A 17,273-nucleotide genomic window follows, 5' to 3' on the forward strand; every position below is an offset into this window, starting at 1 on the left:
TCTAGGGCATAGACAGTACAGGGGAGGGGAGGGGGAGAAGCTATTTTGGGGTCTGTAACTTGGGGCCTTGTCAAATTACCAAAGCGAAGTATGAAGGAAGAAGCGAGCTAGTCCCACCGCCACCACCGTGTTGGTAAATGCAATAGTATTTACGACACGGGGGTATTTCAAAGCTCGGCGCTACACTTGGAGTCTCACTTTGAAAATAAATTAGACGGGACGTGCAAATGACCTACGACCCCCAGCCAAAAGTTCAGGCACAGTTTATTATTGTACACAGCAAGGTGAGTCATTAACCCAGTCCTGAACCCCCAATACTGTCAGTGGGAGTAGTGCAAAAGAATGGAAAGCAATAGGAAACAAAAAGGTGATTTAATTTATCAGAGAATCAATTGTTCTTTTCATTTTCTATGTCAAAGCTGAGGTGTTTTTTGGGTCCGTGTTTTGGGGCTGTCTGTAAGTCTGGGAGAGGGGAGTCTAGGGAGGCACAGCTTGGACTTATGGCACAAACTGTACACAGAAAAGACAACAACAACAACAACAAAACAACAACAACAAAAAAAACAACATGTTATTACTACTACCACTACTAATACTACACACTTTACATAGAAAAGACAACAAAGAAAAAAACGTGTCACTACTAATACCACTACTACTACTACAACTATTACTACAACAACTACTACTACATACTGTACACAGAAAAGACAACAAAGAAAAAAAAAAAGAACTAGTTACTACTAATACCACTCCTATTACAACTACTATTAGTACTACTAATACTACAACTACACACTGTACATAGAAAAGACAACAAAGAAAAAACTAGTTGCTACTACAACTACTACTACTACTATTACTACTACTACTATTAGTACAACTACAACTACTACTACTACTACTACTACTCTACTACATCTACTACTACTACTACTACTCAACTACATCTATTACTACACCTATTACTACTACAGACTGTACATAGAAAAGACAACAAAGAAAAAACTAGTACTACTACTACTACTACTACAGCAACTACTACAACCACTAAAACTACATCTTCTACTACAATGACTATTAGTACAACTACTACTACTACTACTACTGCTACACACTGTACATAAAAGACAAGAAAAAAATAGTTAGTACTACTAGCATTACTACAACTACTACTACTACAGCAACTACTACAACTACTATTAGTACAACTACAACTACTACTATTACTACTACTACTACTACACACTGTACATAGAAAAGAAGAAGAAAAAGTAGTTAGTACTACTAGCATTACACTATTAGTACAACTACTACTAATACTACAACTATTGCAATTACTACTGCTACTTTTTTCCAAGTTGAGTTTTTAAAGGGTGATAAAATAGATTTTGGAGAAGATGAGTGGTGTCGTCTATAACAGATCTCACCAGTGTGGGATCTGCGCAGTCCACTCCTCAGAATGTGGAGTTCATTAAACTCTGCATCCTCCACCTAAATATTGAATTCAAATCTTTTAATAAATGGGTAATATGAGTAAAACAAATTTAACTGGTCTAATTTCTAATTCGTGTAATGTTATTTGTACTTGTACAAAATAAATAAATACATGTTTTCTTAACATCTTAAAACATCTGCTTGTTGGTATTGCTTTTGTACCTGTGTGTCCCTCTCTCCCAGACTCCTGTGTCTCTGCAGGCTCCTGTCCTGGTGCAGAGTGTGGCGGCTGTAGGCGGGCATCTGAAGGACACAAAATCACTTTATAAATATGATTGTTTATAATTATAGACTACACTGTTACTAAAAGTATTGCTGTGTTTTTGTACCCTGCTGTTGAAATGATGCAGGTTTCTAGAGAGGATTCTTCTGATACTGTCCATCTCTTCTGGAAGCAGAGGGCGACTGGCGGTTTGAGGAACTGTTCTGAACAAAATCATTGAAAAAGTAAAAGTGTTCTAAATAACTTTTCTGGTATAGGCTTTTCCACTTTTTGTTTCTGTTGCTGTTGAGATATTATTAACTATATTGGAATCTTCCGTGGAGGGATTATCATTATTACCCCCCTTTTAGTTTTTTTTAATGCCTTGCATTCTTACTGTGGGTCACTTTTCCACAGATGATTGTATCCTCTTGCATTTTGGTAATTGTTTGACTGTTTTATTGTTTTTATTGAATTAAATGTTTTAGTTTTTTGTTTTTTTTCTTGGGAAGTGTTAAAAGTGCTATACAAATAAAATTATATTATTATTATTATTATTATTATTATTATTATTATTATTATTATTATTATTATTATTACTTCCTCTTAAGTTTTTGTCTTTCTTACCTTGTTAGTTGTGCATAAATTCTTCATGACAGAATATATTTTTGTGGACCTTGTTGGATGAAGATTTGGTGATGGGGCAGATTTATGAAGCTGGTGAAAAATACATGAGGCATTTCCACAGATATTTTGCCAAGAAAAAGCATTAACGTAAGTGATGTTTTCTCTACATCGTGGCACTTCCGGCCGTTTGAATGAATCCAACACAACACTGTTAATTACACCACAGCATTGTTAGTTACATACGTGTTATAGTGTCTGTGTTACTTTAGAATATTACTCTATTACTTATATACAATTAAGCATAATTAATTAAACTTTTAAATAAATCCAAAACAAATATGTGATGTGGTCTGAAAAACCTCTGTGTTTCATTTCTTAGAGTGCAGGTTTACATTGTAAGATAAATAATATATGCGGTTCATACCATAAACATAACATTGTGAACTATACCTGGCCTGTATTGTTGTCTCTCTGTGTGCCCCCTGCTCTCTTCTTTCCAGCTCCTGATAAACTCGGAGAATACTGGAGCGATTCTGCTGCTCCTCTCGAATCAGGAACCGACGCAGGAACTTTGTGTTGAACTGCTCAAACCTGTGCATCACAAAATGTCACACTTTTTAAAGGGCTCCATAGGGCTGGCTGTGTGATCAATGGCGTCCTCTAGTGGTGACTGTGAGTACTTGAGCAGACTGAATCCTTACTTGTCTTTCCAGTAGTGCTGTCCCCAGTATCCCACCACATCCTCGATCCCAGCCAGAAGGTGATCTATGAGCTGGGAACAGAGAAAGAATATGGTTTAATTTTTAGTAATTTAATAGTCCAAGAAAATGCTTTAGAAAGAAACATTCAATTCCCAAATCTTTAAATTATATTCAGGTGGTTTTCTGTTTGAGAGAAGAACTCAACCTAAACACATAGGGTTTGAAGACGTATTAATGAAACAAAGCACAACTCCATAACTTATTATTATTATTATTATTTATTTTATTTTATTTTTTTATGAGGAGACAACATCATAACATAGCATATAGCAGAAAATAGCATTATATGAGCCCTTTAAATTATTATACTTAAACTACTATTCTGCTAGTACACAAAATGATTTCAAAACCCCAAAACAGCCCTGGTATTCTCTCTCTCACCCGGCTGTGGATCTCCTCACTGACAGTGGGCAGAGCTCTCTTCTTCCTCTTTACATCCAACAAGTCCACCAGAGGCTTTATGGTCATGCCCTGAAATGCAAAATCACAAAATAACCTTGCATATTTATGCAGGAGTATTATTATTTTGAGTAAAACTTTGACCTAACCTGGACAAACACAGTGAAGAGGATGACGATGATGGTTGTAGTGATGAAGAGCCTCTTCTTGGGAAAATCATCGATGAGAAAAACGAGAGAGAAGCAGATCGCCCCTCTGAGGCCACCGTAGGCGATGATGAACTGGTCTCTGAATGTCACTTTGTTTCTCCTCACTTTGTTCACCACAGCAGTGAGCAGCAGCACTCCTGAAAAATGACACGGGGAAGTAATAGTAGTTTACTATATTTATGAGTCATTTTAAAGCTATAACACAGACTTCGGGTGTAAAGCACATTGTCTATATGTAATTAAATATATTAGATGTCAAGTCTGACAAATCGTAAGGCCTAGAGTTTGTGTACCTATGCACTTCTCAACCCAAGAGCAGAAGAATGGGAAAAACCGTGTGTCTCATTTTGTTCTTTATCAAACAACATGAGAAAACATTTCAATCTGAACTCACTCAAAAATAGACTAAGTATGCGCTAAGAATATAATAACATAACTTTGGTGTTTAGTCCCCAGAAAAGAACAATGACTGATGTACTGGAGGTGATATTATGAGACAGGAGTGTTCCTCTTGGGGCCCACACCCTGTAGTGATGAAAAACTCCTCTGCAGAGATGGGGATGGGTTGGAGGGGGGGCTGTGTGAGCTGAACAGTTAAAAGATATTGCATGAGCGTTGTGAGTCTGGCACAGAGAATAGCTGGTGGCACAAGTGTTGATAGACTGGACCGGCAGCATACGGCAGGAGAAGAATACCCTGAGCAGGTAAAGCAGAAGGGAGCCTTCCAGTCTGAATCTTTGGCTGTCATGGTGTTAATTTTCATTGAATTATTTTACTATTCGTGACCCAGTTTTATTTTGTATTTCTCTAGCCATGTGTGTGTTTTGACTTCTTGTTGTATTGATTGTTTGCCCCACCCTAATGTCTCACCTGTGTCTCATTTATGTGCATATATACCCTGTGTTCTCCTTTGCCCTTTGTTGGTTCATTGTCATTATGGCTGTCATGTCTGTTTGGATTTTTTGTGTTTGGTCATTCTTTGTTTTATTGAACAACTTCTGCTCTAGATGTGACATTGTTTCTATATAAGCCCTATATTACGCAAAATGGACTCTTGAGAGCTTGAAGCCATGCATACAGATGTTGCTTATATATGTATTGTTATGTTAAGATAATCATGTATGCCGATGATACTGTGGTATATACTCATGGTAAAACTGTGCACGGAGTTGCTCAAAAACTGTCAGAGGAGATGACTGAGGTTTCTGCTTATTAAAAAAAATATTGACTCACTTTAAATATCGACAAAACTGTCTTCACTGTTCTTTACAAATTGTCACAAACCTCAAAACTATCCTGAAATTCTGATTGGCAGAAGATTAATAATGTTGATCAGGTGACATATCTGGGATATTCTGGAACGAAATGTATGTTTTAAAAAGTTAAACGCTATAAAATTCAACATGGCCAATTTCAGATACATCTCCTTGACTACTGAATCTAAATGCAATGATAACGCCACACGTTCTTTACTGCATAACGAGTTGGTCACAGACTTGTAAATCAGCTCTGAGGCCTCTACAATCTTTATATAAAAGCCTCTAAAGACCCATGACAAGAAAAGTCGGCTATTCCACCATTGTCATATTCTTGTGAAACACCTTTTGAAAACCTGATAATGTACACATAAATGTTTGTCTGCTGTATAAGATCATTCATGATACTGCTGCTCCTCTACTAAAACACTTTGTTTCTGTGAGCTCTGAAACTAGTTCCCGAGCCACTCAAAATGCTCTGTTCCACCTTGTGATGTCATGCAGTGGTAGTTTTCAAGTTAACGCCTACCTTTTGTTCATTAGAGATTGGCACAGGCTGTAGTCATCCAAATTATTCTAGTGAAGGGATATGAAATTTAAAAACACTAAAAGCACTTCCTGTATTACCACATGACATCACAAGGTGGGATAGAGCTTTTTGAGCGTTGGAGGTGTAGACAGACTAATAATAAAGGATTACTGTTCGAGAGAAGAACTCAGACTAAATATAGGATGCAGGATTAGTGTGTTAAACTTGTGGGAATGAAACAAAACACAACTCCAGGTATGATTTTGATGAGGAAACATAATAATAATAATAGAAGTGATAACATTTGTCAGATGATGCAGTGTTTTTACCTGTTCCTCTCCAGATGAGGCAGAGCAGCAGAGTGGAGCAGACGAAGGCCCAGCTCCACATGTGCACGTCCTGGATGGTGGACACGCCCAGAAAGATGAAGATCAGAGTCTCACTCACACTGCTCCACATCTTCAGGAAGTACTGGATACTGCTGTTACTGCGCTCAGACACGTTAGCCTCCACGTACTGCTTCATGGTCACTGCACACGTCACTATCCTGAGAGAGAGGGCAAGTTTAGACAGTGAGAAAGAGGTCTGTATAAGTAAGTGTAATCATTTAGGGCTTTAAACTAGAGACACACTGATTCAGCAGTAGTAAAAACCAGGTTATTACCAGGTTTTAGGCTGTGCAAAAGTGCAAAATTATTAAGATAATTTGTGGTAAATTAGCGCAGATTTCACTGATTTGATCCATACTCTTTTTGGCTGTAGGCTGGGACTCATTTGAATTTTTAAAAACAAATGTATTGAAAATATATTTTTACATATTTTTATACATTTACATATTTTTATATCTGTGCTTATTGTAAACCCAGTATTTTAGGCGAGGATTTCCACTTCAATTCATAAGATAAGATAAGATTCGCCTGACCTATGTGAAGTTTTGATTGCACATACCTCTGACCTATGTGCGGTTTTGATTGCACATTACCTTGACCTATGCACAGTTTTGATTGCACATTCCCTTGACCTATGCACAGTTTTGATTGCACATTCCCTTGACCTATGCACAGTTTTTGATTGCACATTCCCTTGACCTACGTGCGGTTTTTGATTGCACATTCCCTTGATGTATGTGCAGTTTTTGATTGCACATTCCCCTGACCTACGTGCAGTTTTAATTGCACAGTCCCTTGATATATGTGCAGTTTTGATTGCATATCCCCCTGACATATGCACAGTTTTGATTGCACATTCCCTTGACCTATTTGCAGTTTTAATTGCACATACTTCTAACCTATGTGCAGTTTTGATTGCACATTCCCTTGACCTATGCACAGTTTTAATTGCACATTCCCTTGACCTATGTGCAGTTTTGATTGCACATTTTCTTGACCTATGTGCAGTTTTGATTGCACATTTCCTTGATATATGCACTGTTTTAATTGCATATTCTCTAAGCCTTACTTTATTTATTTTTTTAACTGCACTATCTAAGTTTAGCAGATTAACGGCTAATGGCACGAAAGAAGAATGTTTGAATCTGTTCAGTTTACAGTTTGGGATCCTGTACCTTTTGGCTGATGGCATCAACTCATTACATTCATTACATTTTTTATTTATTTTACTGGTGCTTTTGTAGTTATGTTGTTTCAGTGTGATTTGCATCCAACAACTAGTCTGATTAAACTAGTGCATGTGGCTCTCAACCAACTAAAATGCCTTACAAAAAAGCACATGTGTAACTTTATTCAGGCTCATTTCTACAACTTTTATGTAATATTTATGGAGTAAAAAAATAAAAAATACAATACAAATGTGTTGTATTGTGAAGACTCACGCTGTGATGCCAGAGAGGTGGAGCATCTCGGACGTGAGGTAGGACAGGTAGGAGTAGAGGAAGACGAAGAGGGGGGCTATGACTGGGACTCTGGGGGTGAACCTGGAGGTGAGAGCAGCCACCAGTCCAAAGAACAGCCCCACAAACAGACCCCCAAAGCCCACCACCAGCACCCTGCACCCCCCCAAGAGGACATCCAGACCAGAGACCGAGGGCAGGCGCAAGAAGGACTCAAACAACTGGTACAGAACCTACAAAGAAAGTTTCAAATATAGTCAAATGTTTTTTTTTGTTTTTTGTTTTTTTTTGTTGTCTCTCCTAATTCAAACTCAAAATATGAACTATAAACTATAACTATACTTAATATAACGAGAAACTTACCAAATAATCCCAATTCAGGACTCAGTCAGATATTTTATAGTACAGGTTTATGTCCACATGTTATAGGCTAAAAAAGAATAAAATACTTATCTCTTCAAAACACTAATTACCTTTTCTTTGCTTTCTCACAATTGTGATGAGTAATGCACATTTCATCTGAAAAAACATCCATTTTTACTGTAAGTGGGATTGTCTCTCCACAGATCTTAACAGTAACAAGGCCTGGTGGCATTACCTGCTTGTCTAGATACATTTTATGTCATACTGACTCCATGGAGACGCGATGTTGGCAGACCCCCAGTCACAAAAGTTCCACAGTGGATCTTTAAGTTATTTTGTAGCCTCTAAGTAAGAGGTTTTCAAACTTTTCACATCAAGACATATGCCTTAAAGTAACACTAGATCTAAACCAGGTCTATTAGATCTAAACTAGGGCTAAACCAGGTCTAATATAAGACTACACAACTGATACACACTAGTTCTTGTCAATGATTAAAGATGTATTCTGTAACTTTTCTGGCAGAGGGTCCTTTAAATGCTTTTCTCCATGGAAATGTTATTGCTTTGTCTGGAGGTGACAGACCTTCCATCCGGAAAGGTATGTAATGCACCTTTAAACAAAAATGTACTGGATTAGTTTGCAGCGAGGTGTGAAGCAGCAGGATGAAGATCAGCTCCTCCTAATTCGAGGCCATGGTTCTGGACTGGAAAAAGGTGGCTTTCACTCTCCGGGTGGGTGGAGAGTCCTTGCCTCAAGTGGAGGAATTCAAGTATCTCATGGTCTTGTCTGTTAGTAGTCAGCGTCAGTGTGATGCAGTCGGTGTATCGGACTGTTGTCATGACGTTTGGGTAATGACCGAAAGAACAGGATCGTGAATAGAAGTGGTTGAAGTGAGTTTCCTCTGCAGGGTGGCTGGGCGCTCCCTTATAGATAGGGTGAGAAGCTCAGTCATACGGGAGGAGCTTGGAGTAGAGCCACTGCTTCTCCATGTCAAGAAGAGCAGCTGAGGTGGCTTGGGCATCTGTTCCAGATGCCTTCTGTACGCCTCCCTCTGGAGGTATTCCGAGCATGTCCCGGAAAAGACTCAGAACAAGCTAGAGGGACTATTTTCTTTCAGCTGGCCTGGGAATGCCTTGGGGTCCCACCGGAGGAGCTGGAGGAAGTGTCCGGGGTAAAGGGAGTCTGAGAGTCTCTGCTTACACTGCTGCCCCGGCCCCGGATAAGCAGAAGATGTACAGTACTAAATTCAAGGCAATATTTGACATGCATAGTAATGCATGTTAAATATTTCAACTTTGAAATATCTGACTGACCCCCTCAATCCTTCCTCACCACAGTCACAGCATCGTTGAGCAGAGACTCTCCAAACACCAGGATGTGGAGCTGCTCGTTCACGTGCATCTCCTGAAACACAGAGAGGACGGCCACGGGGTCCACGGCAGCGATCAGGGACCCAAAGAGGAGACAGTGAAGAAGAGATATGTCCCCCAGAGATGAGGGGCACAGCAGGCACACACCGTACAGAGACAGGCCTATACCAAGCACGTTCCACAGGGTCCCCAACAACGCATACCTGAGAGAACGAGGACAGAGGGACAAACACAGGGAGTTACTTAAGTCTGTTTCTCAGTTATTTCAGACTGGATTAAGGAGTAATTATGACTATCACTTTGTTAATAATTTCTTTTAGGTATATTTGACCTCTGTTTACCAAGTTGGTTAAGGATTAAAGGTCCTATATTATGTGAAATTGACTCTTTAGCCATGTTATGTTATCTCCTCATAAAACATATCCAATCCAGTCCACTTTATTTATATAGCACATTTCATAAACAGTTTTCCAAAGTGCTGAACAAATGCATAATAATAAAAACAATGATAAAGTGATCAAATAAATGCTCAGATTTAATCATACTAGTCTTAAAACAATAAAACCAGTCAAATAAAATAAGAGCAAAGACCATGGAATAGCAATAAATAAATAAAACCAATCAAATAAATTAAAAGGACCACACAACTCACACGGTGTTAAAACCCAGAGAATAAAAGTGGGTCTTAAGACGAGACTTAAAACACTGTGGGGGCTGTTCGGACGTGGGCAGGAGAAGAGTGTTTCAGAGCTTGAGTCAGGCCACAGAGAAGGCCCTGTCCCCTTGGGTTTAAGTCTCGTTTTAGGCAACAGTGTGTGTTGTGAGTGTTCTGTTTCATTCACACAAGTTTGAGTAACTCTTTATTATTAGTCTGTCAAAATCGCTTGGGCACCTTGTGATGTCATGAAGCGGTAGTTTTCATGTTAACAAGTTACCATTAGTTCAGTAGCGAGTGGCAATTCCAAGACTAAATCATCCAAATTATTCTAATGAAGGTGCATGGGGTTTAAAAGCACAGTAGGGCATTTCCTGTATTACCACAACTCCGGGTATGTTTGTGATGAGGAAACAGCATTATAATAGATCAGAAAATGTAGTATGGGCCCTTTAAGTGGTCTTTTAATGTGTACACCTGCTTGCTTAGAAGTCTTTGTATCAAGTGATAAGCGATACCAACAGACCAGACCAAGCCAAGCTCAAGATCTGGGTCAAATAGAGATGACAAATGTCTTAACAGGAACAATAAACTGTGTTACCTTTTGCAAAGTAATCCAGCATAGGGTAACGCAAGCCATGACCAGAAAATTGGAACTTTTCACTTTATAGTTTTGAAATAGAGTTTGACTGAGAAGAAAGAATTTAAGATCATGATTACACCCCATCTTGTCCATGATCTTAAGTTCTTTCTTCCAAAAACAACACAGAGCAAAGGTCTGACCAGAGGATGGTGCCCAGGTTTTCAAAGAACAGTCTCCCCGGCAGGAAGTACCCCGCATCCAGCACGATGGGGGGCAGCAGGAAAAGGAAGAAGGCATCAGCGCTCAGAGTGGGCGGGGCCGAGTGACGGACGCCATAGATGACGCCGCCCACCAACAGTCCCACCATGATGAGGAGACAGCTCTCAGGGACCACCGCAGGGACCCGGCCGGACCAGTGGAAACCTGAAGAGGATACAACTAATGTAACATGTACTAGAAATCTTCAGTGAGGTTTATGCAAAAGTTGAATCCTTTATCTGAAAGTTTTAAAGTAGTTTAGCCTTTTTAACCAGACTTGTGAGCAGAACCATTAGTGACAACAGTTTTAGTGCCACTTTGCAACAGCACAATCCTCTTAAGGATAAGGTAAGGTAAGGTAAGAGCTAAGGTATTCCTTTTGAAGATGTTATAAAATACCATAAAGAAAATAACTCTAAAATCTGGGTTCAGTTTAGTAGATTATTCCAAATATGTAACCTCTAGATAATACAAGTACGGCTTGAAAATGCAAGTAAACTGTACAATAAAGTGAATGTGCATAATGTGGAAGTAACACCAGGCTCTAAAAGTTCATTTGGCAAACAGTTATAGAGTCTGGTTTCACATAAGTTAAAGATATTTTTGATCTATACATTCTTAGTCTCTTTGTGTCTCATCATCAAAACTGTGGTGTATTTATTGATGAAATAAAATGCTTGTTCACATACAGTACAGTGCACTAGTGATCAGTGTAATGGAACTAAACTAGAGGAAGTGGTGAGCATGTGAGAAATATATATAGTGCAATTTATGTTTTAACTGCCAAAATGCAGATAGTAAATTCTCAAATTAATTTTAATATCACTTCTTTCAAACGTCACAGGACTTTTTTGAACCTCTGACATTATTAAAAGAAAACATTGCTTCCTCATATCAGACAATCCTTCATATACAAATAAAGAAGTCATGAAGTTCATCCCTGGTACTATGTTAAAACTAGTATGTTAAAATGGTGAAAACTTACTGAAGTCCACCAATTATAAATTAATGATCAAAAATGATCTGTTATCTGATTATATTCATCCATCTAACAAATTGTTTTATGTCTTTCTACAGCTTTTAGAAGAGTCATTATATATTTCGATGTTAAAGAACTTATATTACAATTGACTCTTGTGAGGTTTAAGTAATATTAGAACGTTGTTACCTCATGGAAAACATATCTAGAGTTGTGTTTTGTTTCATTCACACATGTTTGAGTTATCCTGCATTATTAGTTTGTCTACATTTTTAAAACTTGTGATGTGATGAAGTGGTATTTTTTAAGTTAACAGCTACCTTTGACTTTTTGTTCAGAAGAGAATAGAAATTCCAGGGCTGAAATCATCCAAATGATTCTAGTGAAGGTGTAAGGAGAGATCACAAAATATAAAACTGGATGATATTATGATGTTACTATATTTTCTTATTTTTTTCTGAACTTGACCTTTCTCCTTTCAGTATTATAATCAAATCTCACAGTGGTACTCACCCAGTTTGGCCAGCGACGCAAGCATAATCCACAACACGATCTCAAACGGCGCCTGCACATGGTGGTAGTCCACGCTGAAGACCCCCAGAGCCATCGGGACATCCACCAACGGGACCCCCTCACTGCTGCCGTTCTGCCCCAGAGATGAGTGCATGGGCTGGGGCTCGGAGGGGTCCACAGGAGGGGTACGGGTGGAGCATCCCACCATCAAACAGGTGTGTACGAGTAAAGAGAGGAGCAGAGGAGCCATCACGCAGTCATAATGGGACACAGCAGAGAGACAGACAGACAGGGACACAGGCAGAGCAGATAAAAGGAGAGAATACAAAACACTCTAATGTGCACTGGAATCCCTGAGCTGGCATTAGCGCACCAGCCAACACCTCTGACTCTTCACATGACAATACTATACTGTATACACAATAGACTGTAGAAAGAAGTGGGCTAAGGGGGTCTGATGTCACCCACAGTGAATTTGGAGCTGAGTTTCATTCATATTAGGAATAGGAATTTATTTGCAGACAAAATAGTGAAATAAAAGCACCAGGATCATGTTGAGTCAATTGGAGCCAGAGTCAATGGAGCCAGAAGCACCCCCATGATCATTTTCTATTTGGAACGCAGCGGCTACAAGGTTAGCTATGTTCATGTTGTTCACAAAAGCAGGTAACAGTGAAGTCGTCAGTATGTTTAATTTGCACTGGGAAATGTACTTGATTTCAGGAAAGAACTAATTATTTAAAAGATAAGATAAAAGAACTGAACAATATCTGAGTTTTATTACACGAGGAGGTGTAAAATATATGAATCTTTATTTAACATTTATTTTTGTTTCTACATGCAGGTAATATAAATAACATTTGAGTGATCAAGAAGACATAGTTATATATATTTTTTTACAAAACTAATTTCACAGTCAAAAATACTGCATTTCCAAGAGGAAATTACAATTGTCACATCTTTGTTTTTTTAAAATGTTTTTGTACACAAACTCTTCATACATCCTGTATAATTTCATAATGAAAACATTATTTCATTACATTATTAAGTGTCAAAAAGACAGATAGCAAAACAGCAAGCAAATCATTGTGATTAAAGGTCCTATATTACATAAAAGTGATTCTTGTGAGCTTTAAGTCAAGTTATAATACTGTTACCTCATCAATAATGTATCCACAGATGTGTTTTGCTTCATTCCCACATGTTTGAGTAACCTTTTATTATTAGTTTGTCTACATCTCCAAAGCTCAAAATGTTCTGTTCCACCTTGTGATGTCATGTAGTGTTTTGTAGAGACTGGCAATTCCAGGACAAAAATCATCCAGATAATTCTAGTGAAGGTGTATAGAGTTAAAAAAGAAAAAAAGAAAAGAAAAGTGGAGCACTTCTGTTTTTACCACATAATATCACAAGGTGGACCAGGGTGATTTCCATCTGAGAGAAGAACACAGCCTAAATACACAGGATGTGTGTGTTAAACATGTGTGACTAACTCAAAACACAACCCAAGTCACGTTTTTGATGGTTGAACATGGATCAAAAAATAGCATAATATGCACCTTTAATGCACTTGTTCAATCTTGGCGATAGCGTACACATATAATACCGTTATTTATTTTTAACAATCCTTTTGATATTGAAGGCAACGTTCAGCTGCGATACTTATTTACAACAGCAGGTGGCGTTTAAGAGCATCATTTTACAGGAATCAAGCTACAGTATATGTCATAATAGTCATTATTTAAACAAATGTGTGAAATAAACAAAAATATGCATTTCATTCCGTCAGTTGTGTTTCTAATTTCTATTATTATATTTATTATTATTATTATTTGTTGTGTATTGTCAGTCTTGTTGAGAGATCCTCAGGACTGGGGAGCTGAAGTTGGTGGAGCAGTGCCCTGTGTTACTCGTGCGTAAATAACTGATGGTTTTCTCACTAGAGGTTGACGCTTCTTCTACACTGACTTCTTCCTGTGTGTTGGGCTCCAGAGGTTGCACCAGACCATGCAGAAGACTGTTCCCTATGTTGGAGTTACATCTTGCCAAGTTTTCTGTCAGATGCTGTAAATAAACTTCTTCCAGTTTCTTCTCCAACATCCCGTTGAGCACTGAGTTTGTCCTGAGCTCTGGGATATCCACGCTGATATTCACGCTTCCCCCCATCACTAAGTACCCCTGGTCCGGGTTGGGGTCTGGGCTGGGATTTGGTTGGACTGGGACGTTAATGGGAGGTGATATGAGAGGTTGAGAGGTGCACTTTGCTACTGGGATGGGCCCTGAATCGGCCACTTGGAGGTCGGGGTAGAGCTCTAGAAGACTGCAGTCCACCACCACCGGGTCAAGGGTCAAGTTTGGAGGCCTTCCCGGGATGAGGAGACCTGAGGGGCTCTGGCAAGGGACTGGTGCTTCTCTTTGACAACCTGGAAAATAGTTACGGAGTTAAAATGAGATTCAGAAGCAGGACCACACCTCAACCTCCTTCTCCTCTTCTCCAGCGAATCACAGCTCACCTCAACCACACATCTAATTACCTTTCTCTTGTTTGTCTTTAGCCTTAAGAGATCTAGGGGGGTTCTAGGTGTTATTATTGATGAAAAACTTGGTCTACATACACTTTATTGTTCTTTAGTCGCACCATATTTGACGTATTGTGCTGAGATCTGGGGTAATAATTATAAAACGATATTAGAACCACTCTACTTATTACACAAAAGAATAATTCATAACGTTGGGTTTTACTTAAGGATTTGATAAGTTTTCAGACACCAAAAATAATGTACAAAAAGAAAAGAGCTACCAAAAACTATTCAGAAACTTTTAATTGAAAGAGAAAGTCCTAAGAGTCCGTACAGCAAAGAAAGTTTTTGCATTTCAGGTTGTGGGGTCAAAATTTTGAACTCTATGGGTGATGAGCTCAAAAATGGCCAAATATAAACAATAGTTTAAACATAGATATAAAGAAATGATTATAGCTAAGTATGCAGAAGAAGGAATTTAAGTTTATTTGCTTTCTGAATGTAAACTATAACATATTTATTTTGTATCTAGAGTAATGTGAATGATTATAAGAGTCTGGCAGAAGCACACTATTGCTTTAATGGGATTGTAAAAGGGGGAGGGGGTAGGTAAGCGTTGATTCTCCTCATTTTTTGGAGATTATATTTGTGATGACCAATGTAAAATAATTGCCTTTACGTATCTGTTGACTACTGTATAAAAATGCAGTTTATCATTTGCTTCATGATAATGCAATTTATCATTTATCAATTTGTATTTATGGAAACATCCAAACAAACTTATCATTATCATTATTATCTACAAAGGGGGTGATGTATTGGTTGGGCTGGCCACATGAAATGGAGCACACATACTGACGCATATGACTTCATCGTATCATCCATCAATAAATATCTTCACTGCATATATTGTTGCTACGTGGTCCTTGGTGGTGAAATGTATGTTAGATAAAAGTAAGTAAAGTTCAGCTTCAGCCTAAACCACTTTGACGTGTATGATACCGCTTCCTTTTGACTATACCTAAAGGCTGAAGATATTAACTTATGCAACTTATGCAACAAAACAACTTTGATCCATGTTATAATGTTTCCTCTCATCATTAGTTGACTTATAGTTGTATTTTGACTGTTCCTGTATTGTCCTTTATTATCCAACATTTACCTTCTATCTGCACAGCTCTCTACTTACATACATAAACTCCATATCGTACATGCAGGGTTTGAAAATGCACGTAAACAGTGCAATAAAGAGGAACTAGGACAAGCCTCTGGAAGTTCATATAGCAGACAGCCACACGAAGAGTCCACTAGTTTTCACATAAGCTAAAGTTATTTTCGATCTATACATTCTTAGTCTCATTGTGTCTTATCAAAACTGTTGTGTATTGTTTTAATGCAGTAAAATGCAGACTAAACTAGTACAAGTGGTGGGCGGGTGAGAGTTATAAAGTGGAAATTATGCTTCAACTGTCAAAATGCAGATTGTAAATTCTCAAATGCATTTTTATATCACTCCTACCAAACTTCTATTAAAAATGGCACCTTTTAAATGCAGACCTACAATACTTCTGATATTACCAAATATTTCAGGGTACGTTCACACTTGGCTCAGTCTTGGTCAACTCCTGATTCATGTTCTGACCAAAGATTAGCTCAGAGGTTTAGTTCCAGTTTTGTCCCAATTTGACAGTGGTTTTGGTGATGATTACACAAGTACAAACACGCACTTAAAGTAAGCTAAAAGTATAATCAGAAAGCTATTTCCTGAGTGAAACTGCTTACCTATTCAGCATAGTAATTATATTTAAATAATTTGTTTGTGAAAAAGACAGTGGTGGAAGGAAATGAAGTACAAACATAAAAGTACAATACTTTTGGTGTCTGTCTTACTTTACTTGAGTGCATTTTACAGTGAATACATTTTATTTTTACTTCACTACATTTGAGAGCATGTTTTTGTACTTTCTACTCCACTACATTTTAGATTTGGACCGGTTTGAGACCTGCTTAGACTTTTTAGCATATTCACTTTAGTATTTCATCTTTGAGCAAACTAGATGCACAAAAAACAGCTAGAAAAATGAACAAATCAACCGACCCACTTCAAATCCTCTAAACTTGTTGTCAAAATCACTGCATTTCACCTTTTAAATGTTCTAAAACTCTCTGCAAAATACTACTGATACTTGTATTTGAGTAATCTTTTGCCCCAGTATCTGTACTTTTACTTAAGTAACAAACTGAGTACTTCATCTACCACTTGAAAAAGGCCTTACCTGCTGCTGCCAGATCCTTCTGTTCTGTTTTGGTTGAAATGTTCGCTCCTCTGCAGCCCTTATCTACGCCATCAGCTTCTTTCCCGTTTATTTTTGTCTTTATTTCGACTGCCTTTGTGTCGTCTCTGTAATTCAAAACTGTCAAAAACGCTTCGCCCAACATGCTGGACCCCTCTGCTTCTCCTTCGAATTGTCTCAAACTGAAAACTGCACTTTTAATTATAGAGGTTGACTGGCTTGTTTCACTTCTGCAACTGATAACATTCCGCCCTCTCTACTCACTTCCTTAAAACGAATTCAAATCTTTTAAGTTTATGGGAAATAGCAATATTAACCACAACTAATTCACTTGTGTATTCTATTTTGTGGTCAATTAAAGGTGCTTGTTTCATTTACTCAATTACAGGTGTTTTTATTTAATTTTTTC

The 17,273-nt window shown here is 38.1% G+C and overlaps 2 protein-coding genes across 2 annotated transcripts; both read right to left on the bottom strand.

Moving 5' to 3' along the window:
* Positions 1–388: 388 nt before the first annotated feature.
* LOC110153801 (sodium/hydrogen exchanger 2-like) lies at positions 389–12,301 on the bottom strand. The gene is made up of 13 exons (XM_020917723.2): positions 12,052–12,301; positions 10,502–10,724; positions 9,026–9,266; positions 7,312–7,562; positions 5,810–6,027; positions 3,636–3,832; positions 3,469–3,558; positions 3,028–3,098; positions 2,777–2,917; positions 1,827–1,923; positions 1,660–1,740; positions 1,431–1,494; positions 389–510 (listed from the first exon to the last, which is right to left on the bottom strand). The coding sequence occupies exons 1-13, from the start codon at positions 12,299–12,301 to the stop codon at positions 389–391; spliced, it is 2,046 nt and encodes a 681-aa protein (XP_020773382.2).
* A 521-nt stretch (positions 12,302–12,822) lies between these two features.
* si:dkey-237j10.2 (uncharacterized protein LOC568721 homolog) lies at positions 12,823–17,129 on the bottom strand. Its single transcript, XM_020917706.2, has 2 exons — positions 16,847–17,129; positions 12,823–14,474 (listed from the first exon to the last, which is right to left on the bottom strand). The coding sequence occupies exons 1-2, from the start codon at positions 17,007–17,009 to the stop codon at positions 13,897–13,899; spliced, it is 741 nt and encodes a 246-aa protein (XP_020773365.1). The 5' UTR covers positions 17,010–17,129; the 3' UTR covers positions 12,823–13,896.
* Positions 17,130–17,273: the final 144 nt, after the last annotated feature.

The sequence above is a fragment of the Boleophthalmus pectinirostris genome, unplaced genomic scaffold (assembly GCF_026225935.1).
Source record: "Boleophthalmus pectinirostris isolate CB_2022bp ecotype Guang Dong unplaced genomic scaffold, ASM2622593v1 HiC_scaffold_23, whole genome shotgun sequence".
In the NCBI taxonomy this organism is placed as follows: Eukaryota; Metazoa; Chordata; class Actinopteri; order Gobiiformes; family Gobiidae; genus Boleophthalmus; species Boleophthalmus pectinirostris.